Source organism: Perca fluviatilis, chromosome 2, assembly GCF_010015445.1.
Source record: "Perca fluviatilis chromosome 2, GENO_Pfluv_1.0, whole genome shotgun sequence".
In the NCBI taxonomy this organism is placed as follows: domain Eukaryota; kingdom Metazoa; phylum Chordata; class Actinopteri; order Perciformes; family Percidae; genus Perca; species Perca fluviatilis.
Genome location: NC_053113.1, coordinates 16,655,407 through 16,673,961, shown reverse-complemented (window position 1 = coordinate 16,673,961; position 18,555 = coordinate 16,655,407). Strand labels below are relative to the sequence as shown.

The following is an 18,555-nucleotide window of genomic DNA, read 5'->3' as shown; positions in this document are numbered from 1 at the left end:
AACCAACCCGAGCACCAGGGAAGGAGGGTGACACATGACTTAGAGATAACTCAGATATGGGTGGGTAACATTAATAAAGTGGGACTAGATAAGGGTGTACGTAATCAAAACCTGAATATAAGACCATTTATCTTCACGATTGTTTCAGTTGCTCTGAAGGCTTACCCAGTTCTTTGTTTTTTTTATGTTACACCATCTCTTATTTATACCAACAAAATGCCGTCTGATTGTAGGTTCAACTTCTACCAAAAGATCAGGGAATTTCGGCATTTTTACGGCTTGCATCGATAACACCAGCCTCAGGTTCAAGCATCCAGCCTTCTCATTAACAACACAGAATGTTCACATTCATTGCTTTTATTTGGTATGCATTTGCTGTTGGTTTTGACATTCCTTCAAAAAATGTACCACATTTTGATCTATTGAAGGTTGGAATGCCATTATCAAGGCTGTCGAGACTCTCCGCCATACGACTGTGTATTTATGACATCAAACCGGTCCCTGCCAGCTAACCCATCCAATCCATGCAAGCTTCATCTCCCAGACCATCCTGTGCTATACGCCAATAAACCCATGAACTACAGCTGCATACTGACGCGAAGAAACAGGAGAGAAGAGAAGCAAATTACCATAGACTACCGTATGGGAAAAAAGGGTTAGTATTATCGCCCATTTGTACATATACATTTCTTGCTGTTTTCACACTGTAATGAGCATTGGGTGTCCAGCAGCAGGTTAATCCTGCCCTGGTATGGATACATTTTATTAGTTATTATTTTTTTTGTAATTCAATACACCATCAAAGATAAAGAACGTAGCTTTTTTTTCAACCTGTACAAAAGTTTTCTAGAACCTTGATAGTTTAATGTTAAGTCTTATTGAGCATTCAGCTCTTTTGTCTCTAAGCTCTGTGATGAACAATCTAACCTCTGGTGACTTTGCATGTGTTGTTGGCAGTATGAACAAACATTAAGAGTCTGATCATTGATTAAAAATTAATGATTAAGGGCTCTTCCATTGTCATTATCATCAGAGGCGTGTTCACATCAAATATGTCAGGGGCATTTTCTCTTTGTTTAATTATTTATTGTTTAAATGAATATTATTTATTTATTGTTTAAATACATATTCATAATACAATGGCACTCATGTAATTATTGTTAGAAAAGCAATAGTGTGGCAATTTAAATGAATGCAAACATATTCAATTGTATTATTATTTCTCACTGTCAAAAGGAAAGGGTGGAGATGTGACTCTAGTTAATATTTATGTGATCTTTGATAGAGCTCAGGACTCAGTCCTATATAATAGTGAACAATAAAGTCATTTCTCTTAACATTACCTGTTATTTCATACCTGTAATAAAAAAAAAATTCGACTGTACATTGTAAAAAATAATTACAATTCAAGTATCTTTTTCCACAGTGGACCAAAGAAAACAAACTTGGTCACTATCCTAAGAGTCAAAACAATCACACATCAGTGATCCATAAATTAAAGACACTGGATGATTTGAAATTGACCATGTATTTTCCACACTGTTAAACATTTTAAGCTGGTTGAACTTAAAAAGCTGCCTTAAATATCTGAGCTAACAGAACTTAATTAGAATACATTATTTAAAAGTAGCCTCGTGAGTTGTGAAAATTTAAAACCAACAGGGTAAAGTTTAACTAACTTGACAAAACAAATTCAATGAACTTAAAATATTGAAAGTCCAATATTGTAAAAAGTAAGATTTCATGTCTTATTTTTAATTATAAACAGAGCCTGTAACTATTGGTAAGCAGTCCCACGTGCAGCCACTGACCAAGCGGAGTGAGAACGGGTCAAATTAATTTCCTTGTTTCTGTTATGAAGACGAGATGTGTGTGACTCAAACATCTCACATTTACCAACAAAACGTACAGCGAAAGACCGTCAAAACATTTCGGACCGTCCTGCCAACCTGTATACATTTTAACATCAATGTACGCTGTTGTAACGTTTTTTCACTCTAAAGTCAGCGTCTGCTGTTTCAATACTGTTGGCTCTCTGCAGCGGGCGGGGCTGCTGCTCCATTTCTCCCGCGACTGACACACGCACGCGCACACACACAATCACACATGGTTGATGTAGGAAAAAACGCAGATGAGACGACACGATGACCTAAATTGAGGACAGCTACACTCGTTATTGTAAGTGCAATGATAAGTTAAATCCAATAACTACTTTATCAATCCGTACAGATGTGTGTCCCAGGCCAAGATAGGAAATTAACTAACAATGTAAAGATCAACAAGCCACTGACAGTGACATATATGTTCATATTTGATTAATTCAATAATAAAGGGGTTCATTGTTTGTTTCCTTGTTTTGTCTTTCTCATGTGTATTTATATACACCAGCCATTTTCATATTATACCAACATTTGCAGCATCCTGAGCCTTTTTGGTAAGGTTCCTAGGAAATCTCAGCCAGAGTAATTCATTGATAGTAATAATTATTATTCTACCCAAAACAACTTTCCTTTCTATTTTTAAAGAACTATAAAAAAAATTGCAACTTTTTTTGCAACTTTCACTGTCTTCTGCAACTTCATTGAAACAATTTTTTACAAAAGCTCCCGTGAAATCAGGCATTTTGGGCCGCAACAATCTCAAAAAAAGGCTGCGAAATCCTGGAAGGACTGCCCTTGTGTGTTTTTTCATGTGTTATGGTGCGCATTTACCAGTGTTTTTTTGTTGCTGTTGTGCACGTAGGCTACTCCTGATTTTATCAGTCATCTCATCTCTTATATGCTGTGTTTCTATGATCCTATCCTGTCCTATTCATGATAGCCTACTCGTGGACATTTGCGCCGTCATCACGTGCTGTAGTTGGGGGGCCCGCCTTGATAATTCTGCATAGGGGCCCGGTGTTGGCTCGTTACGCCACTGATTATAAAGCAGGTTGAGGTGCTATATAAATACTGTGAAAGTAAAATGCTTAATCCACAGAGAAATGCACACATCTGTATTCAGAAACGGGGCCTTTAAATGAGCACTCAGGACTTTTGACCAAAACTGATGTCACAGCTATGCTTTGTTACAGGTATATTTAGACAGATAGTGATAGAAAACAATGTGTTTCCTGAATATTAAAGCATGTAAACATGTTCTAGGAGAAACCCAAAATACAAGTATGAACCTAAAAATAGTATGGCACCTTTAAGTAGATATTGAAATTAAATATTGAATCAACCACTGTTCAGTCATTCCAACAAATGTCATTGCTTTCCTTTTACACTTAGTTTGAAGAGTCAGTTTGAAGAGTCGGTTCTGAACTTAGAGCAGTGGCTGCTGTTGAAGCCACTTTGTACAAAATAGTACATAGACCACATGAGGCTGCTCCCACTGACTTTATTAAATGGGTACAAGGAGTACCATAACTTGTCTTAACATGTGATAATGACATACACAGCAAGTTTCAAGCATAAAAGTATTCTTTAAACTACAAAAAGAAGGGTCTCCACACAGTGCATAGTGGAAAGTATGTTAATATGCTAATGATGTTTCTTAAATACTCATCATTTAAATTCAAAAGACAACTTGGTTTAAAGGTTCTGAAGTGGTCTGAAAATAAAAATTACAAAAATCTTATTGACTTAGTTCTTTATGTTAGGTTATTGATAAAAAATGAGTTGATTCAACTTAAATCCTGTATGATGCTATACACTGCCAAAATCTGGGACTGGAACTACAACGTGCTGTACCAGTAGCACCAGTGTTTACATACATGTCAACATATAACAGGGCGCAGCAAAATGAGTGTTACCGAACTTATCTCTCTCTCTCACTTTCCCTTCAGGACACATCTCACCCTGTTCTGGCACCACAGGCTACCTGCTACATCGATCTCCACCCTTACTGTGGCCTGTGGTGATTCTGTCTCTGTGGAGGGTCCTCAGTAGCCAGACAACATGAGGGATTAGTTGTGGAAGCTTTGACTAACATAAATGTATTAATTTTCTTTGATGAACTAAATAAATCTATATCCAGATTTCTATGGAAAGGCAAATCCTCTAGAGTTAACCGTTCAACCTTTCGGGCCTCAAAGCCAAAGGATGATTTAATCTTCTCAATGTTAAATGTTATTACCTTGCAGTTTAATTGCATTCAATATGTGCTGATTGCACTCTGAGGACAACGAGGCGAGACATCACTTAAAGGGTGTTTCCATAAAAGCACTTTTTTTTCCTAGCCACTAAGAAAACACTCTTAACTATCACCAAGAATCCTATTATTTTAAACTCCTTCCTGCATGGCAAATGCCCACACTATCATATGGAATAACCCCAATATCCTATTGCAGATGGAACAGTAAAAAACTGGGTTTAATAGCAGCACAGAAACAGTTGAAGATGTACACGTCCAAGATAACTTCCCAAATGTTTGACAATTAACTGAAAATTTAGGCTACCAAATCATAATTTATTTTAACTTTTCAAAATAGACAATTTCTAATATTCGAAACAGCAACTTCCCAATTTATGATAAGGTTGAATAAAAAAAGATTGGAATAAGATCTTCAATACATTTACAATGATGATGATTAGTGTAATATCCTCGAAAAAACTGAAACTTCATCTGACCTTAGGGTCTGGATATTGGGAGAAATACAAGGACCTAAAGTGAGCCATAGTAAAAAAAATACAATTACTGCATGTATGGCGCACAGCTGGGAAAAAGTTTATATTAGCCTACAAAACTGTAAATCTGATAGTTCTCCATCGAATTGGTAATAGTTAAATTTACATTATAGTACACCTGAAAAGATCTTTCCTTTCATCTTTTTGGCCTTACTGTAATCATTACACCTCCCTGGCTATTGAAGTAGTATGCAAATGTGTCTACTCAATGCTGTAATATGTTGTATTTATATACCATAGACCATATACCTTACTTAATTGAAATGGGCTGCAGGGGTAGGGGGTTCATTGTTTGTTTCCTTGTTTGTCTTTCTCATGTGTATTTATATATGAAAAAATGCTCTTTGGCTTCAATAAAACATCTTTAAAAAGAAAGAAAGAAAGAAAGGTATTCATTTGCAATTAACATTTGCACTGTTTCTAGAAGTTGATAAATGTGTGACAACAAGCAATCTGCTCTCACTTCCTAATCTTCACATCTTTAATAAATAATACAAAATATTGAATAGTACATACATTTAGTGTTTTAACAGCGTTGTTGTTAGAGTACATAATTGGTTTAATGTACTGCTTGCAATCAAATTTTAAAAAACTAAGAACAAGGCTAAGTCCCTCTCTGTGCATGCATGACAGAGTCAATTCTGCAGCACTCACAGGCTCATGTTTATAAAGGTACTGGAATAACTTAGTGTTTACTTCGATCAATAATTCTACCTGAAGAATTCATTGCTCTCTATCCCATCTAGGGATTGAACCATGGGTGCTGGTGCTGTCTAGTGTTTTTTCTCCCTGATTCCAAACTGCACCACAACATCTAACTTTTACAGTAATGTCTTTAGAGGATACAATCACCCTTTAGGACCTACAGAGAAGACAACATCAGCCTTAAGGTCTGTTGCCAGCTGTTACAGATGCATTGGTGTAGCTCAGTGGTTACTAATTCTCTTAGGAGGTTTGCTGATTTCCATCCCTTCGCAGGATCAAACCACATGCGCTGTCCAATCTTTTGCTGTCCATAATTCTGTTTAGGACTCTGTACATCAGCCTCGGCTCGGTCTTCCAGACGCCAGGACCTCTTGCTGACCTATTGTGTAACCGTATACTGTAAATATTAGTCTATGTGTGGAACCAAATAGGCATACAGAGCATAACATCAGCTGCAAGACTATTAGTGTAACAGGGCAGGGATCTCATCCAGTGAATATTATCAATTGACCACCAGAGGCAGACAAACACCAAGGGGAGAAAAAAACTGGGGTCTTTCAGTAAAAGAGGTGATAGTGAGGTGTGTGAAATGGCTCTTCTTGCGACCACACATTTTGTTACAGGAGGACAACAAGTCAGGGTCATAGGTTTCAGTAAACCCCACAAATTCTATCTTCAGTCTGGATTGTCTGGTCTTTATTCGCATTGCAGCCTGATATCTAAATTGCATTTAAACATTTATTTCCTAACATGACTCAAGACCTTTTCTTAATCCTTAGAATTCACTCTTTAAATCTGCAGACATATAGACTAATGAGTAGTTCTTTCAAAATAGCTTTGACCTTTGGCTTCTAATAACTGTGTAAACAGTTTTAAATATTTGTCATTGTAACTAAAATAAAAACTATTATTGAAACAAAAGACTGCTTGGTTAATCTGGATAATACCTTCAGATAATATCAGGTTATGTTCAGCATATGCTGTTGGTTGACTGACTATGAAAAGAATCATTGATTAGACTTCTGTCATCTGCTTACTAATTAACTGATTAATAGGCTCAGCACTACCACAGGGTCTTAAAGCAACACTATGTAACTTTTCCCGCTTCGGTACAGGTTGGAAGTGGAATTGTCCATTACATTATGCAAGTTTGCCAGATCGGGTAGCGGATGAACTGGACAATGTAACGTAATGGACAATTCCGCTTCCAACCTGTACCGACCTGTAGGGGGACCGAAGCGGGGAAAGTTACATAGTGTTACTTTAAGCTAATTCACTGAAATGACCCTACTGGGATTTTTTAAAACATTGATTACCTTTTATATCACAGGATTGACAATGAGTCGCTCACTGAAAAGTCATAAATGTGGACTGTTGTGGACTGCTGCTCTGGCAATTCCTAAAAAAGCCATCACCTTTTACCTGAAATTTTCCCACTCTCTATAAGTCAGCAAACGTTGCATTTATGGAGCACTAATCTTTACAATGCGTTTCTATTCATGTCACACATATGGCTGCTACGAGACTCGTTTTTATTGATAAAAGTAACCAAAGCCTTTAATGAGCACAAGTCCCTGTCTGTTATGCATCACAGAATAGACTATAAAAGACCAGCACAGCTCATGATAATAGAAGCCAGTTTCCCACAAAACTCGTTGCATCGGTATAGAGCAGTGGTTATCTCAAACTTCAAGGCCATTTTAATAGTTTGCTCTCAATCCCTCCCCGGGTACAAATCTAGTGTCAGTACGTTTTTCCCTCCAATTTCTAAATGCACAGCAACATCCAACTTACAGTAATGCCTTCTTAAAGAGGATGAAAGCACAGTGTGGCTTTGAAATTGTTTCTCAATAACAACATAACATAAGCATCTTGAGAGCAGAAAACCACAGCCAATAAAAAGTCTATTTCCTGCTCATACAAATGTGTTTGTGTAGCTCAGTGGTTACTTCGCTCACTAAGTAATTCTACTTATGGTTCCACTTCTACCCCCCCCCCCCCTCCCCCCCCCTAACTTTACAGTAATGCCTTCTTAAAAATGATAAAAGCACAGTTGCAGAGCTTTGAAGTTGTTTTTCCACAGCATTGTCCCTTTAGGGCAGAGGTGTTGAACTCAACTTCACTAAGGACCACACTGGAAAATGAGAATCACATTAAGGGCCAGACATGTTTGACATGATTTTTTTCAACCGAAAAGTTGAATAATACCTTTGACTGTATTATTTGTGTCTCATATAGCTTTCTCACTAACAGTTTGGTCGACATAAAGCCCTAAAAAGTCAGCAAAAAAGTTCCTTAGCCATTATAGAGTTTAGCAAATCAAAGATTCATTTTTTTTTACAACAAGCTATTTCACAGTCTGAATAGGGTAAACTCTCTGGTTCTATGGCAATTTCTGAGCCTCAAAGTCAACAAATCTGCCAAATTCTGCTTTGAGTGTCGCACAACTGCAGTCTGTAAAACAGTTTCCCGTCTTTTTGGTTTGGCTCACATCTAGGCGGGCCAAAATCTATTGTGAACATAAACTGATATGCGGCCTGATCAAAATATGCGAGGGGACGGATTTGGCCCGCGGGCCTTGAGTTTGACACATGTGCTTTAGGGCCAACGCTAGCAGACACCGGCTGGTGTTAGTCTAGCTATATAAGGTCTGTTTCCTTCTATTGAAGATGCTGGTGTAGCTCAGTGGTTACTTCAACCAAAATTCTATATGAATTATGATCTCCAGCTCTCTCCGGGATCGAACCACGGGCGCGGTCCAGTGTTTTACTGCCTTTCATTCTGTTAAGGACTCTCATAAACAAATTTGTCTCTGTTTGGCAAATAAAAGAGTAAACACTAATTTTTCCACAAATGAGTGAAGCATACCATTGATTTGTTGTTGTTACTTTCCTTTTGCGGTTGCATTTAAATCATACCATATAGTGTTCAATAATGACTAAAAGTAGGCTACTAATTAATGCGGTACAATTTCCCCTAGTGTTTTACTATTATCTTGGATTAATATTAGTGCTGCATTATTTTATCCTGCATTTTAAGGCTAGATGTTTAAGGTTGTGTCCCACTGGACAGGAGGTATACTGTCTGTCTGACAGCGTAGTACTTTTCAGAATTGTCATCTGAAAAGTACTACGCTGTCAGACAGACAGCTGCTAGAACTGCTTTCTTTTTCACTATACATTTACCCCTTAACCCTTGCTATATACTGTATGTAATTGGTATTTGTTATGCACCTATTTTGCGATAAAAACCAAACTAAACAATAAAGTTCCTCAACGCCCTGTCTCCACTGAAAATGTGGCAGTATCAACCACAGACCGTGGGTCAGATTTTCGCAAAGCTTTGATCATTAAATAATTTGTTCAAAACTGATCTGGAATCGGGGGGATTAATTTCCTGTCGCGCATGCGTCTAGTCGACATCGACGCTGGTCTGTTGACAAATATCGGGGGAGGGACCACTGCGGCGGTAAGTAGATCTTTGTTCATACTGGAATATATTCAACATAATTTGACACACATTTTAGCATCTTAAATATCATTTTAGATCGTATATATTTGTTATTGCAGACACTGCCCCCACAAAGTTAGCCGTAAGAAAAGTGCTTGTTTAAACATCTGTAAAAACCGCTGGGGCCGAGTGGTAATGTAGCAGAAAGGTACGATCCGTGTCAAGTTAGTAACAATGAAACGTAATTTCCGGTGTGAATCTCCAAAGCAAACTACGTGTTTACAACGTTTATAAAAATCTATGTAAATGAAAAACTTTAAGAGTTAAAATACAGACATCCCTCAGGAATTATATTAAGTAAATGAAAACGCGTTTTCATAATACTGTTTTTCATCGCGTTTTTGGTTCGGCCTAATTGAATGCTTTAATTTTGAAGGCAAAGACGGCCAGTTTCCGTCATCGCCCATGGTAATGTTCGCTGCTCTGACTCAGCTCGCACAGCCTCACAGCTAGCTACCAACAACAACCCTATTCTTCTAGGTTTCTTCTTTAGGGTCATTGTCGTTTAAAGTCATATATATATAGTCAATATAGTGTAGTTTTGAACAAATTGTCTTCCGTCTTTTTGTCAAACTTATGAACTTGTTTAACAGTCTGGCTGGTGGCGCGAGTGAAGGCGGTCTCCTCGGCAAAGACTGTCGGCAGAAATGAAGAGGTGAGTAGGACCGTAACGTTAACATGCGCCATTGTCAACTAATAACGTTAACAACAAAAATACGTTGATAGACTAGGCTACCACTCCACTGACTAGCTAGTAGTTAATGAATCAATCAGCTAATGTAACTGCAACATCTCTTCTATTTCCATGTGTGCAGCCAACAGAAAAGCCCTGACCAAGATGGGAGTGTTACCGTCAACGAGGAAGGTAGAACAACAACAACAACATATCATTATTTCTTATTAAATCAGTGTCACTATCTTAACTGTGTTGTGAAAAAGTATTCAAAGTGATTAAATATGTACCAAGGGTACGTTGTATGTTTTTCATAAGTCAAATACCCCAGTATCAGGAATTGTCTTTGAAAGTTGAAAAATCCTTAATTAGTGGTGGTTCAGGCTATTAATGCTGTATGTTTTTGAAATGTCTTAGCCAAGTCAACATGAGTGTAAACATTTTAACCATGAAAACATGCTGTAGATGCTCACTGTATATCATTTCCTGTGACACTGTTTAGACTACCTTGTAACAGCAGACATGGTTGTGTGGTTATACCTGAAGCACCAATGATATGGTTTTATGTAGTCTTAAAGCTGTTGTTTACATGAGCTATTTTTGACAACTACAAAGTTGACATGTGATGTGGTTTTGTGCTCCTTCAGGGTCTGTAGCCACGGCAGAGGACCCGGCAGCTATTGCCACGATTCAGTCTGCTGCCACCTTCACTGACCAACCCATCAAATATCTCTTCAAGACAGAAGGTGCAGGCGGGCAGGTAGGAGAAAGTAATGATGATGGTTTTGATATGTTGTTTAAAATTTGGCAAGACTTTACCTGAACTCTCATACAGGAAAAAGCTTTCTGGACATGCTATACACACATACAGCAATCAGGCAGAGACAATAAAAGAAATTATAATACAGGGTTTCCGCGGGGTCTTAAAAAGTGTTAAAAAGTCTAAAATTTAAAAATCATAATGCTAGGCCTTAAAGAGTCTTACATTCTAGTATTGTGTTCTAGGTCTTAAATCATTTAAATAGGTCCTAATTTTCCTACCTTCACGCAACACGACCTCTAATACTCTTTTTTTAATTCTGTGGTGTTGTAGTTCTTTCTTTCGTTAGTCCAAATAATTTCGCTGTATTACGACTATAAATGAGACCAACATGCAACTTATTTATTATTGGCGTGAGTCTCTTTCGGATTGTACCACAGACCTAAAACAGATTTTATTCTTCAGCTATGGGGTAGTACCAGTTTAGCGATACTTGGCTTAAAAAAGACTGAATTCAGGGCTTAGTTGATGTTGTGAAGGTCTTAAATGTCATTCATAATGGTCCTAAAAAGGTCTTAAAAGATTTTAAATTTGACTTGGTGAAACCTGCAGAAACTCTTTAATAGATTTTTGATTAATATTGTAGATGAAAAGCAAGGCCAAAGCACACTGGAGTGAATTGGGATTTAGATTGTTCCACTAGTTGGGTTAAAGCAAATTAAGTAATAGACATCCACTCCTGAATCCTCAGGATCTCTAAAAGACCTTGGGGGTCACAGTACTGATGACTGTAGCCACACCATCCCTAAAAAGAAAATAAGAGCCGAAAGCAGCTCCTTTTAATTGGCTGAACAGTCATCACAAGGTCACCCCCAGGCTGTCCTTGTTTATCAGGTCCTCAGAACACTTCTGCTACAGTCCCGGCAACACAATTTTTCATTTGTGAGCAGAAAATAGCTAATTCTTGATAATTGTGCCAGAATGCCAGTCACATTACCCCCTGGTCTCAGTACTCATGACCCAATTCACTTAATGGAGACCTAAAAGTAGAAGTTAGATTAAGACTCTGTATCTGTATGCTCTTATTGCTCTACAGTTGTGTATATATGTCACCTCAGTGATAATGAAATCTAGACTTTGTGCACCAGGTGACCTACAGAGTGATCCAGGTGTCAGATGGCCAGTTGGAGGGGCAGACAGATGGAGCTGCAGCGGTCAGCCTGGTCACTGGTTTCCCCGCAACCACCCAGTCTGTCACACAGGTTAGAACGACACTGACCAACTCTATAAGCATGCCTTTCTGATCTCTATTAAAGACTATGCTATTAAGCTTGTACAGTCACTTTTTCAACCCTGATGTTTTTATACTAAAATCGAGCAGAGTTTATTTTGTGCGTTCCATTTGTACTCTGATGTCGGATTTTCCGAGGTCAAAGTCGGAAACGCCCTCTGAACTCGGATTTCCGAGTTGGGAAGTCAGACAACCTCACAGTACCCCAAGCTCAAAATACAACATGGCTGCTCCGTGCATAAACCGCAGTGAAAGCTGTAGTAATGTACAGTTTATTAGCACTTCTGTCTTATTTGTGTCTCATTAAATCAGTCGTACACACAGTGCTGTCCAACTTCTATCTGTGGACATTTCGCTACGCTGTTTGGAGCACAAAAACGTAAGCGTAATTCGTTGTTATCAACTGGTATTGCTAACAACGGCTAACCTGGCTAGAGCTAACCCCACAGTGAAAATCCGACTTGTTAAATGGATCGCATTCAACTCGGGTGTGGCGTCATTCCCAGCTCCGGTGTCCAAGGTTTCCGAGGTATGGAACTCAGGATGCACAGATTCGCTAAACTCTATTTATCATTAGTAAAGAGCAGTTTATGAAACATTCAGGTAGGTGTTTCTCATCTTTAGCTGGCACTGACCATCACTTACACTGGTAATAACTAAGGCGATCATATCCAGCATCACTTCACTGGTTACCAGTCCAGTATAGAATTCAATTTAAAATCCTGGTTCTTACTTTTAGAGCCCTGCGCGGTCAAGTTCCTCCCTACATCTCTGACTTGATTCAGCCTCATACTCCCACCCGTAGTCTGAGCTCATTAGGTCAGAGGCTATTAGTGACTCCCCGCACTCATTTTTAAACTAGAGGGGACCGATCATTCCAAGCAGTGGCTCCTAGGCTGTGGAATGTCTTGCCTCCCTTTCTACGTTGTGTGAATGCTGTCGATTTTTTAAAAAGCAATTGAAGGCTCTGCTATTCAAGCAGGCTTTTAGTTAGTCTTGTTTTTTTTTTATGGTTGTTTGTTATGTTTTCTATTTGTATTTAAATTTTTCTTGTATTTTAATTTGTTGTATTACATTTTATTGTGAAGCATTTTGCGATTTTTATCTGTGAAAGGTGCTACACAAATAAACTTGACTTACTTACTTACTTAGTTACTTACTCTAATTAATTCTGTGGGTAACTTGATGACTAGAGGCTAACTTGAGGCTAAAACGAGACTTGTGTGTTGTCTGGTTAAAGTGCTCTCTGAAACCGGTGTCTGTACTCGGTTAGTCTTGCGTTGCCAGACCTATCTATCTATCTATCTCCACACACCGCTCATCTTTTCTGCAATAGGGGGAAAATGCTCTGACTTGTTTATTTCTTTTAAACCAATCACAACCATCGTGGGCGGCGCTTAGCCCCGGATGCAGTGCAGCAACGGGGCCTTTCCAAAATATATAGCAGGGATAGCGGAAGTAGAGAGATGGATGTCAGGCTTTATCCCAGCAATGTGCATCCGTTGAGCCAGACTAGTACTCGGCCAAAGATTGTTCGTGATGGACGAAACTCCGCTCCGTAACACCACTGTACAACCGCAAGTGAACTCGTGGTTCTCACAACTCCACCAGAGTCATACATCTTCTCTGTTGTTGATTGTGTCCTACCAATTTCAGGAGTCACCTTCTCCCTGTTACATTTTAATTAATATCAAATAACTAATTTAAGCTGTTTGATACATATTCAATCAACATTTAAGTAAATATAAGTATCAGATAAGACTCATTTTCGGCAGATACCCAATAATAAAGGACTCTGAGACTCAGAGTTGCAGCCACAAACACTTGGTTGGGGCATCCTAAGCCATCAAGGAACAACATGGTAGGGATGTCCCACCCCAGTGTTTGTGCCCACAACTCTGACCTCTAACCTATGTAATGCAACACCAACCCCAAAACACATTTTGTTTTAAAGGCATGAGACAAGTCTTCTCTTGTTTGGAAAACAATAACTTGGAAAAGCTAAATACCTCGCTATTGAGGTAGATGAGGCGACAGATTAAACAGGTTCCGTTACTCCCCATCGTCACTGATATTCAGCACTGTGAATGTCATCAAAAGTGTACAGACTGATAATACGTGTTGAGTTGGAGGGTGGAGCTTTCCTCTTAGTAAGTGGTGACCTTGATTCACCGCTATTGGTTGTCAGTTGGCATTACATGTCATTGATTAACTGATTTTCTATTTCTTAACCCTGATGTGATCATGTACTTACATTTTTTTTGTAATTTTCTTTTATTCATTGCCCCCTAACTTTATCTGTTTTACTTTAACTATTTTTGTCTCAGCACACTTTATAGTTACCAATTATGTTTGGTGTATGTTGAGCTTTATTTTGTGGTTCTTTCATGCTCAGTTTTTGTATACAGTATAGTTGTGTCTAGTAAAAATACATTTTAGTTATTTTTAAAGTTACTTGTGGATTTACACTTCCTGATAGAGTTGATCTCTCATTTCTTTTGTACCAGTTGAACGTTGCAACACAAGACTAACAGTGGAGTTAATGTCTCTTTGATGTCAGGCTGTGTTCTCGCAGCCTGAGGGGTTGGAGGGAGACAGCAGCACAGAGACGCAGTACGCCTACTACCCTGCCACCATCGCAGACGCCACCACTGGCACCATGGTGACCACAGTACAGGCCTCTGACACGCTGCTGGGCCAGACCACACCCACAAGTAATTACTGCCTGTATATAATCATATATATCACAGTAAAATGCCATTTTCAGAAACCGTGTTTTGGCGGGGTCTTAAAAAGTTTTAAAAAGTCTAAAATTTCAAAGTAAAAATTTGAGGCCTTAAAAAGTCTTAAATTCGCTTAAGTATTGTGTTCTAGGGTTTAAATAATTTTAAACAGGTCTTAATTTTCTTACATAAATGTAACGCTTCCTCTAATGCTCATTAGTGGTGGGTGGATCGATCTAAATATTGATTCCAACGTTGGTGTTGATATTAGAGATGGTCCATTTTTTGCTTCCCAATTCTGATACCTGAAATTGCATATCGGTGTGTCATATATTTTATTATGTTTTAACAACTGTATACTACTATCCCTGAATGGATGTGATATTACTTCTATCTTTGTTGTCTGTCTGGCTCAGGTTAAACTCTTTGTGAAACATGAACAGACACAAACAATGAATGCCACAGAACTTTCTTTTATGATCCAGTTTGACAGTCAGTTATAACAGAAAAAGAACATAAATAAACTACTTCAACGTAGATTTACTTCAGGGCTTTATTAGGTGGTATCTGATCGGTGCATGAACTCCAGTACATCCCGATACCAGCGTTTTAGGCAGTATCGGAGGCGATACTGATACCAGTATCATCTCTAATTGATATTGATCAATACCAGTGCAATAAGATCGATACTTTAGTTTTAGTTTCTCTCCAATATGCTCTGCTGCGGTTTCATCAAAGAGGCGACCTGGCTGTCTGTGTCTGTGTAAGTGCCGCTGCATTAAAGTGCCGCTCCTGTCACAGCCAGAGCGGGCACACTTTGCTCCTTTTTAAAAAAAAAATTCTGTGGTGTTGTAGTTTTGAACCAAGACATCCAGTATTTGGATCAACTAACTTTAAAAAAGAAGTAGGCTACAGCTGTTATTTCAACATGTTTGATACATATTTAATCAACATTTAAGTAAATATAAGTATCAGATCAGACTCACTATTGGCAGATACCCAATAATAAAGGACTCTGAGACTCAGAGTTGCGGCCACAAACACTTGGTTGGGACATCCTAAGCCATCAAGAAACAAAATGGTAGGGATAACTCTGAACTCTAACCTATGTAATGTAACACCAACCCCAAAACACATGGGTTGTAGTTCTATCTGTCGCTGGTCCAAATATAATTTGCTGTATTACGACTAAAAATATATTATATTGCAGCCAATGTAGACATCAGTCCTATAATGCAAATGAGGAAATTGGGAACGATGTTTCTGGACTGACGTCTGACTTTTTTTTATGTGTAATATAGAGGAGAAATATGTGTCTATTTTTTTTAATTGCCCATAACTTGAAGGCTTTATAGTGTATAAAGACAGACAGATAGACACTGCCCCACACTAGTGGGTCCTAAGTGATGATTGAGAGGGAATCTTTTTGCAAGAGCCCTATACATTGTTTTTTAGGAAATTGTGCCTTTTAATTATAATATGCTATACTGTATGTCTACTGACAATTATTCCCTGCAGCTGACAATAAGCTTTTATTTTACAGGGCAGCTTTATGTGATGATGTCACCCCAGGAAGTTTTGACGAGTTCCAATCAAAGGACAATCGCACCTCGCACTCAGCCATACATAGCGTAATTACATCATTATTGAACAGAAATACAGTAAGGTTGCATTAAATGACGAAATTATTTTACGTCCAGCAAATCACCCTAACTTAATATCTTTGTTCTAATCTGTTTTCTAGAAAGCAAGAGGCTCCTAGGGGTTCCAGAGATGATAAACGGCGAGCCCAGCACAATGAAGGTTAGTGCCCACATCCAGTACGGTCCATCCAGTTGAAGATATAGCTGTATTTTACTAAAATATCTGAGCAGATATAATTGATGGAGTCAATTTTAAATGTTGTTCCAACAGTTGAGCGCCGGCGCAGGGACAAGATAAACAACTGGATTGTCCAGCTGTCAAAGGCCATCCCAGACTGTAACATTGACTATACCAAGACGGGACAGGCAAGTTCAGCTAAGACTCCCACTCCACTCTGGTTTTCATACTGGCAAAGATATTAAATCCAGTGAAGGAATGTTACTCTTTAGATGTCCTATTCGCACATGGTTTATATTCCAAAAAGGATAAACTTTTCATAGACTTTATTGTCCCCAAAGGGAAAATTCTTTGTCACAACATTGAACGTTATGGACAGACAGAAAAAGTACAAACATAACAGAATGACATGCATGAAAATAACACAAACAGATAACACAGACAAAGTGGCACTGGTGGGTTTTACCTGGGTGTTTTGTTGTGGGGGTTATAAATTGACTACATTATTACTGTATTAGTTACTTTACATTAAAAAGGATTGAGGGCAGTTTCTTGATTATTTTTAAGTTGCCTTGTGTTTTGTTTTAGAGTAAAGGAGGAATCTTGTCAAAAGCCTGCGAGTACATCAAGGAACTCCGACAGAGCAACCTGAAGCTGGGGGAAGATATCAGCACTCTTGATCGTCTCAGGATCGACAACCAGCTACTTAGACAGGAGGTATGTCTGCATGTGTTTTGGGACTAATACTGTCAAGTGTCATTACTTTTTGCCTCTGTACAAGAATTGAAATGTTGACCATTCAGATAATTCTCAGTCAAGTAGAAAGAAATGGCAACCGTATACACGTGTACACCCACAATGGAAATGGGGATGTTTGGCATATTCACTGTCAGCAATTCAATTAAATTTTATTTATAGTATCAAGTCATAGTTAGAGTTATCTCAAGACACTTTACAGATAGAGTAGGTCTAGACCACACTCTATTATTTACAAAGACCTAACAATTCCAGTAATTCCCCCAAGAGCAAGCATTTAGTGCGACAGTGGCGAGGAAAAACTTTTTAGGGAGAAACCTCAGACAGACCCAGGCTCTTGGTAGGCGGTGTCTGACAGTGCAGGTTGGGGGTGTGATGAACAGTGGCAATTAATGTCACAATAAAGATAATGGTACTATGACTAGACATTTGAACAGCGCATAATCGGTTAAAAAGTAAAATTCCATACATACATTACAATGTTATTATGCTGGTTTACCAGCAATGTGCCACTGCAGTAATGGTGATTTGTTTAACTTTCAACTCAGATCTGTCTATTTAAAGCCAGAATATTACTTATACAGCTTGTAGCTGATAGCAACATTCTAATTAAAGACCAATTATCAGCCCAATGAAGCAACTTAGTTAGTCATGGTTATTGCATACCTGATAGAAAGTCATAAATCAGCGCATGAGTCATTATTACTACATTATTACGATATTATCTGTGTTGCTGTTGCTCAGGTGGAAGACTGGAAGTCCAAAAATCAGATCCTGAGGAACCTTCTGCGACAGCATGGCATTGTGGGATCCTCCAGCACAGACCCCCAGTGAGAAGCCTGATGCCAACGGGTATTTGAAGACAACCATATATGGGCCAAAAGAGTACTTGAAATGCTTTGAGATACTTTATTTGTGGTCAAGAGTGCATGAAATAGGGGGAAACAATTGAATATTGTCAATGATATTCAAATCCAGCTTCTTTGCCTAATGACGCCCTTGAATATTATCTTTAAAGCTATTTGCTAAATTGAAATCCTTTGCCTGGTGAATACAACCTAATCATAATAACATGATGTATCTTAAAAGAGAGGGGAAAAAAACATCAATTTCAGTTATAGAAGTCATCAATTTAATCAGTTTTACAAAGCCCTCATTGAATGCCTTCCTCCAAACATTATGATTGTTAAAGCTCCATTACAGTGAGCTCTAAAATATATAAACTACTCATGTCAGTTTCTTTTTCTTAACCTTTGCAGTACTGTGCTTCTCTGTATCAAATATATTCATGTTAATGTCTCAGAAAAAACATTATATTCATGCTTTGATCATCTGATCAACATCACTTTGACCAGTTGATACCAAGTTTAGATCCAGTTCATAGTTCAGCTCTCTTGCTTTGTATTTTTGTATGTTTTATGAAACCTTACTGGGGACAATAATTGCATTGCAACAATGTAACTAACTAAATAAACAGGGTTTGGTAAGCATTGCATTGTAGTTAGGCTATGTAAGTCTTTATAAAAAAAATAAATCAAATACTATACTGTGTGTCATAAGCCACTTTTAGTTGTGTTTATTAAAGATGGTAAATTGGTTAAAAGATGTAGAACTGTTTTTTTATATTTATAATACATCTTAGTTAT

At 38.2% G+C, this 18,555-nt stretch overlaps 1 protein-coding gene across 1 annotated transcript; it reads left to right on the top strand.

Moving 5' to 3' along the window:
- Positions 1–9,279: 9,279 nt before the first annotated feature.
- Positions 9,280–18,472, top strand: usf1 (upstream transcription factor 1). Its single transcript, XM_039784176.1, is given in 11 exon segments — positions 9,280–9,521; positions 9,524–9,540; positions 9,701–9,750; positions 10,206–10,318; positions 11,467–11,580; positions 14,170–14,323; positions 15,876–15,963; positions 16,077–16,135; positions 16,247–16,341; positions 16,742–16,870; positions 17,654–18,472. Coding segments are annotated over 11 exon segments (969 nt in total). The 5' UTR covers positions 9,280–9,461; the 3' UTR covers positions 17,744–18,472.
- Positions 18,473–18,555: the final 83 nt, after the last annotated feature.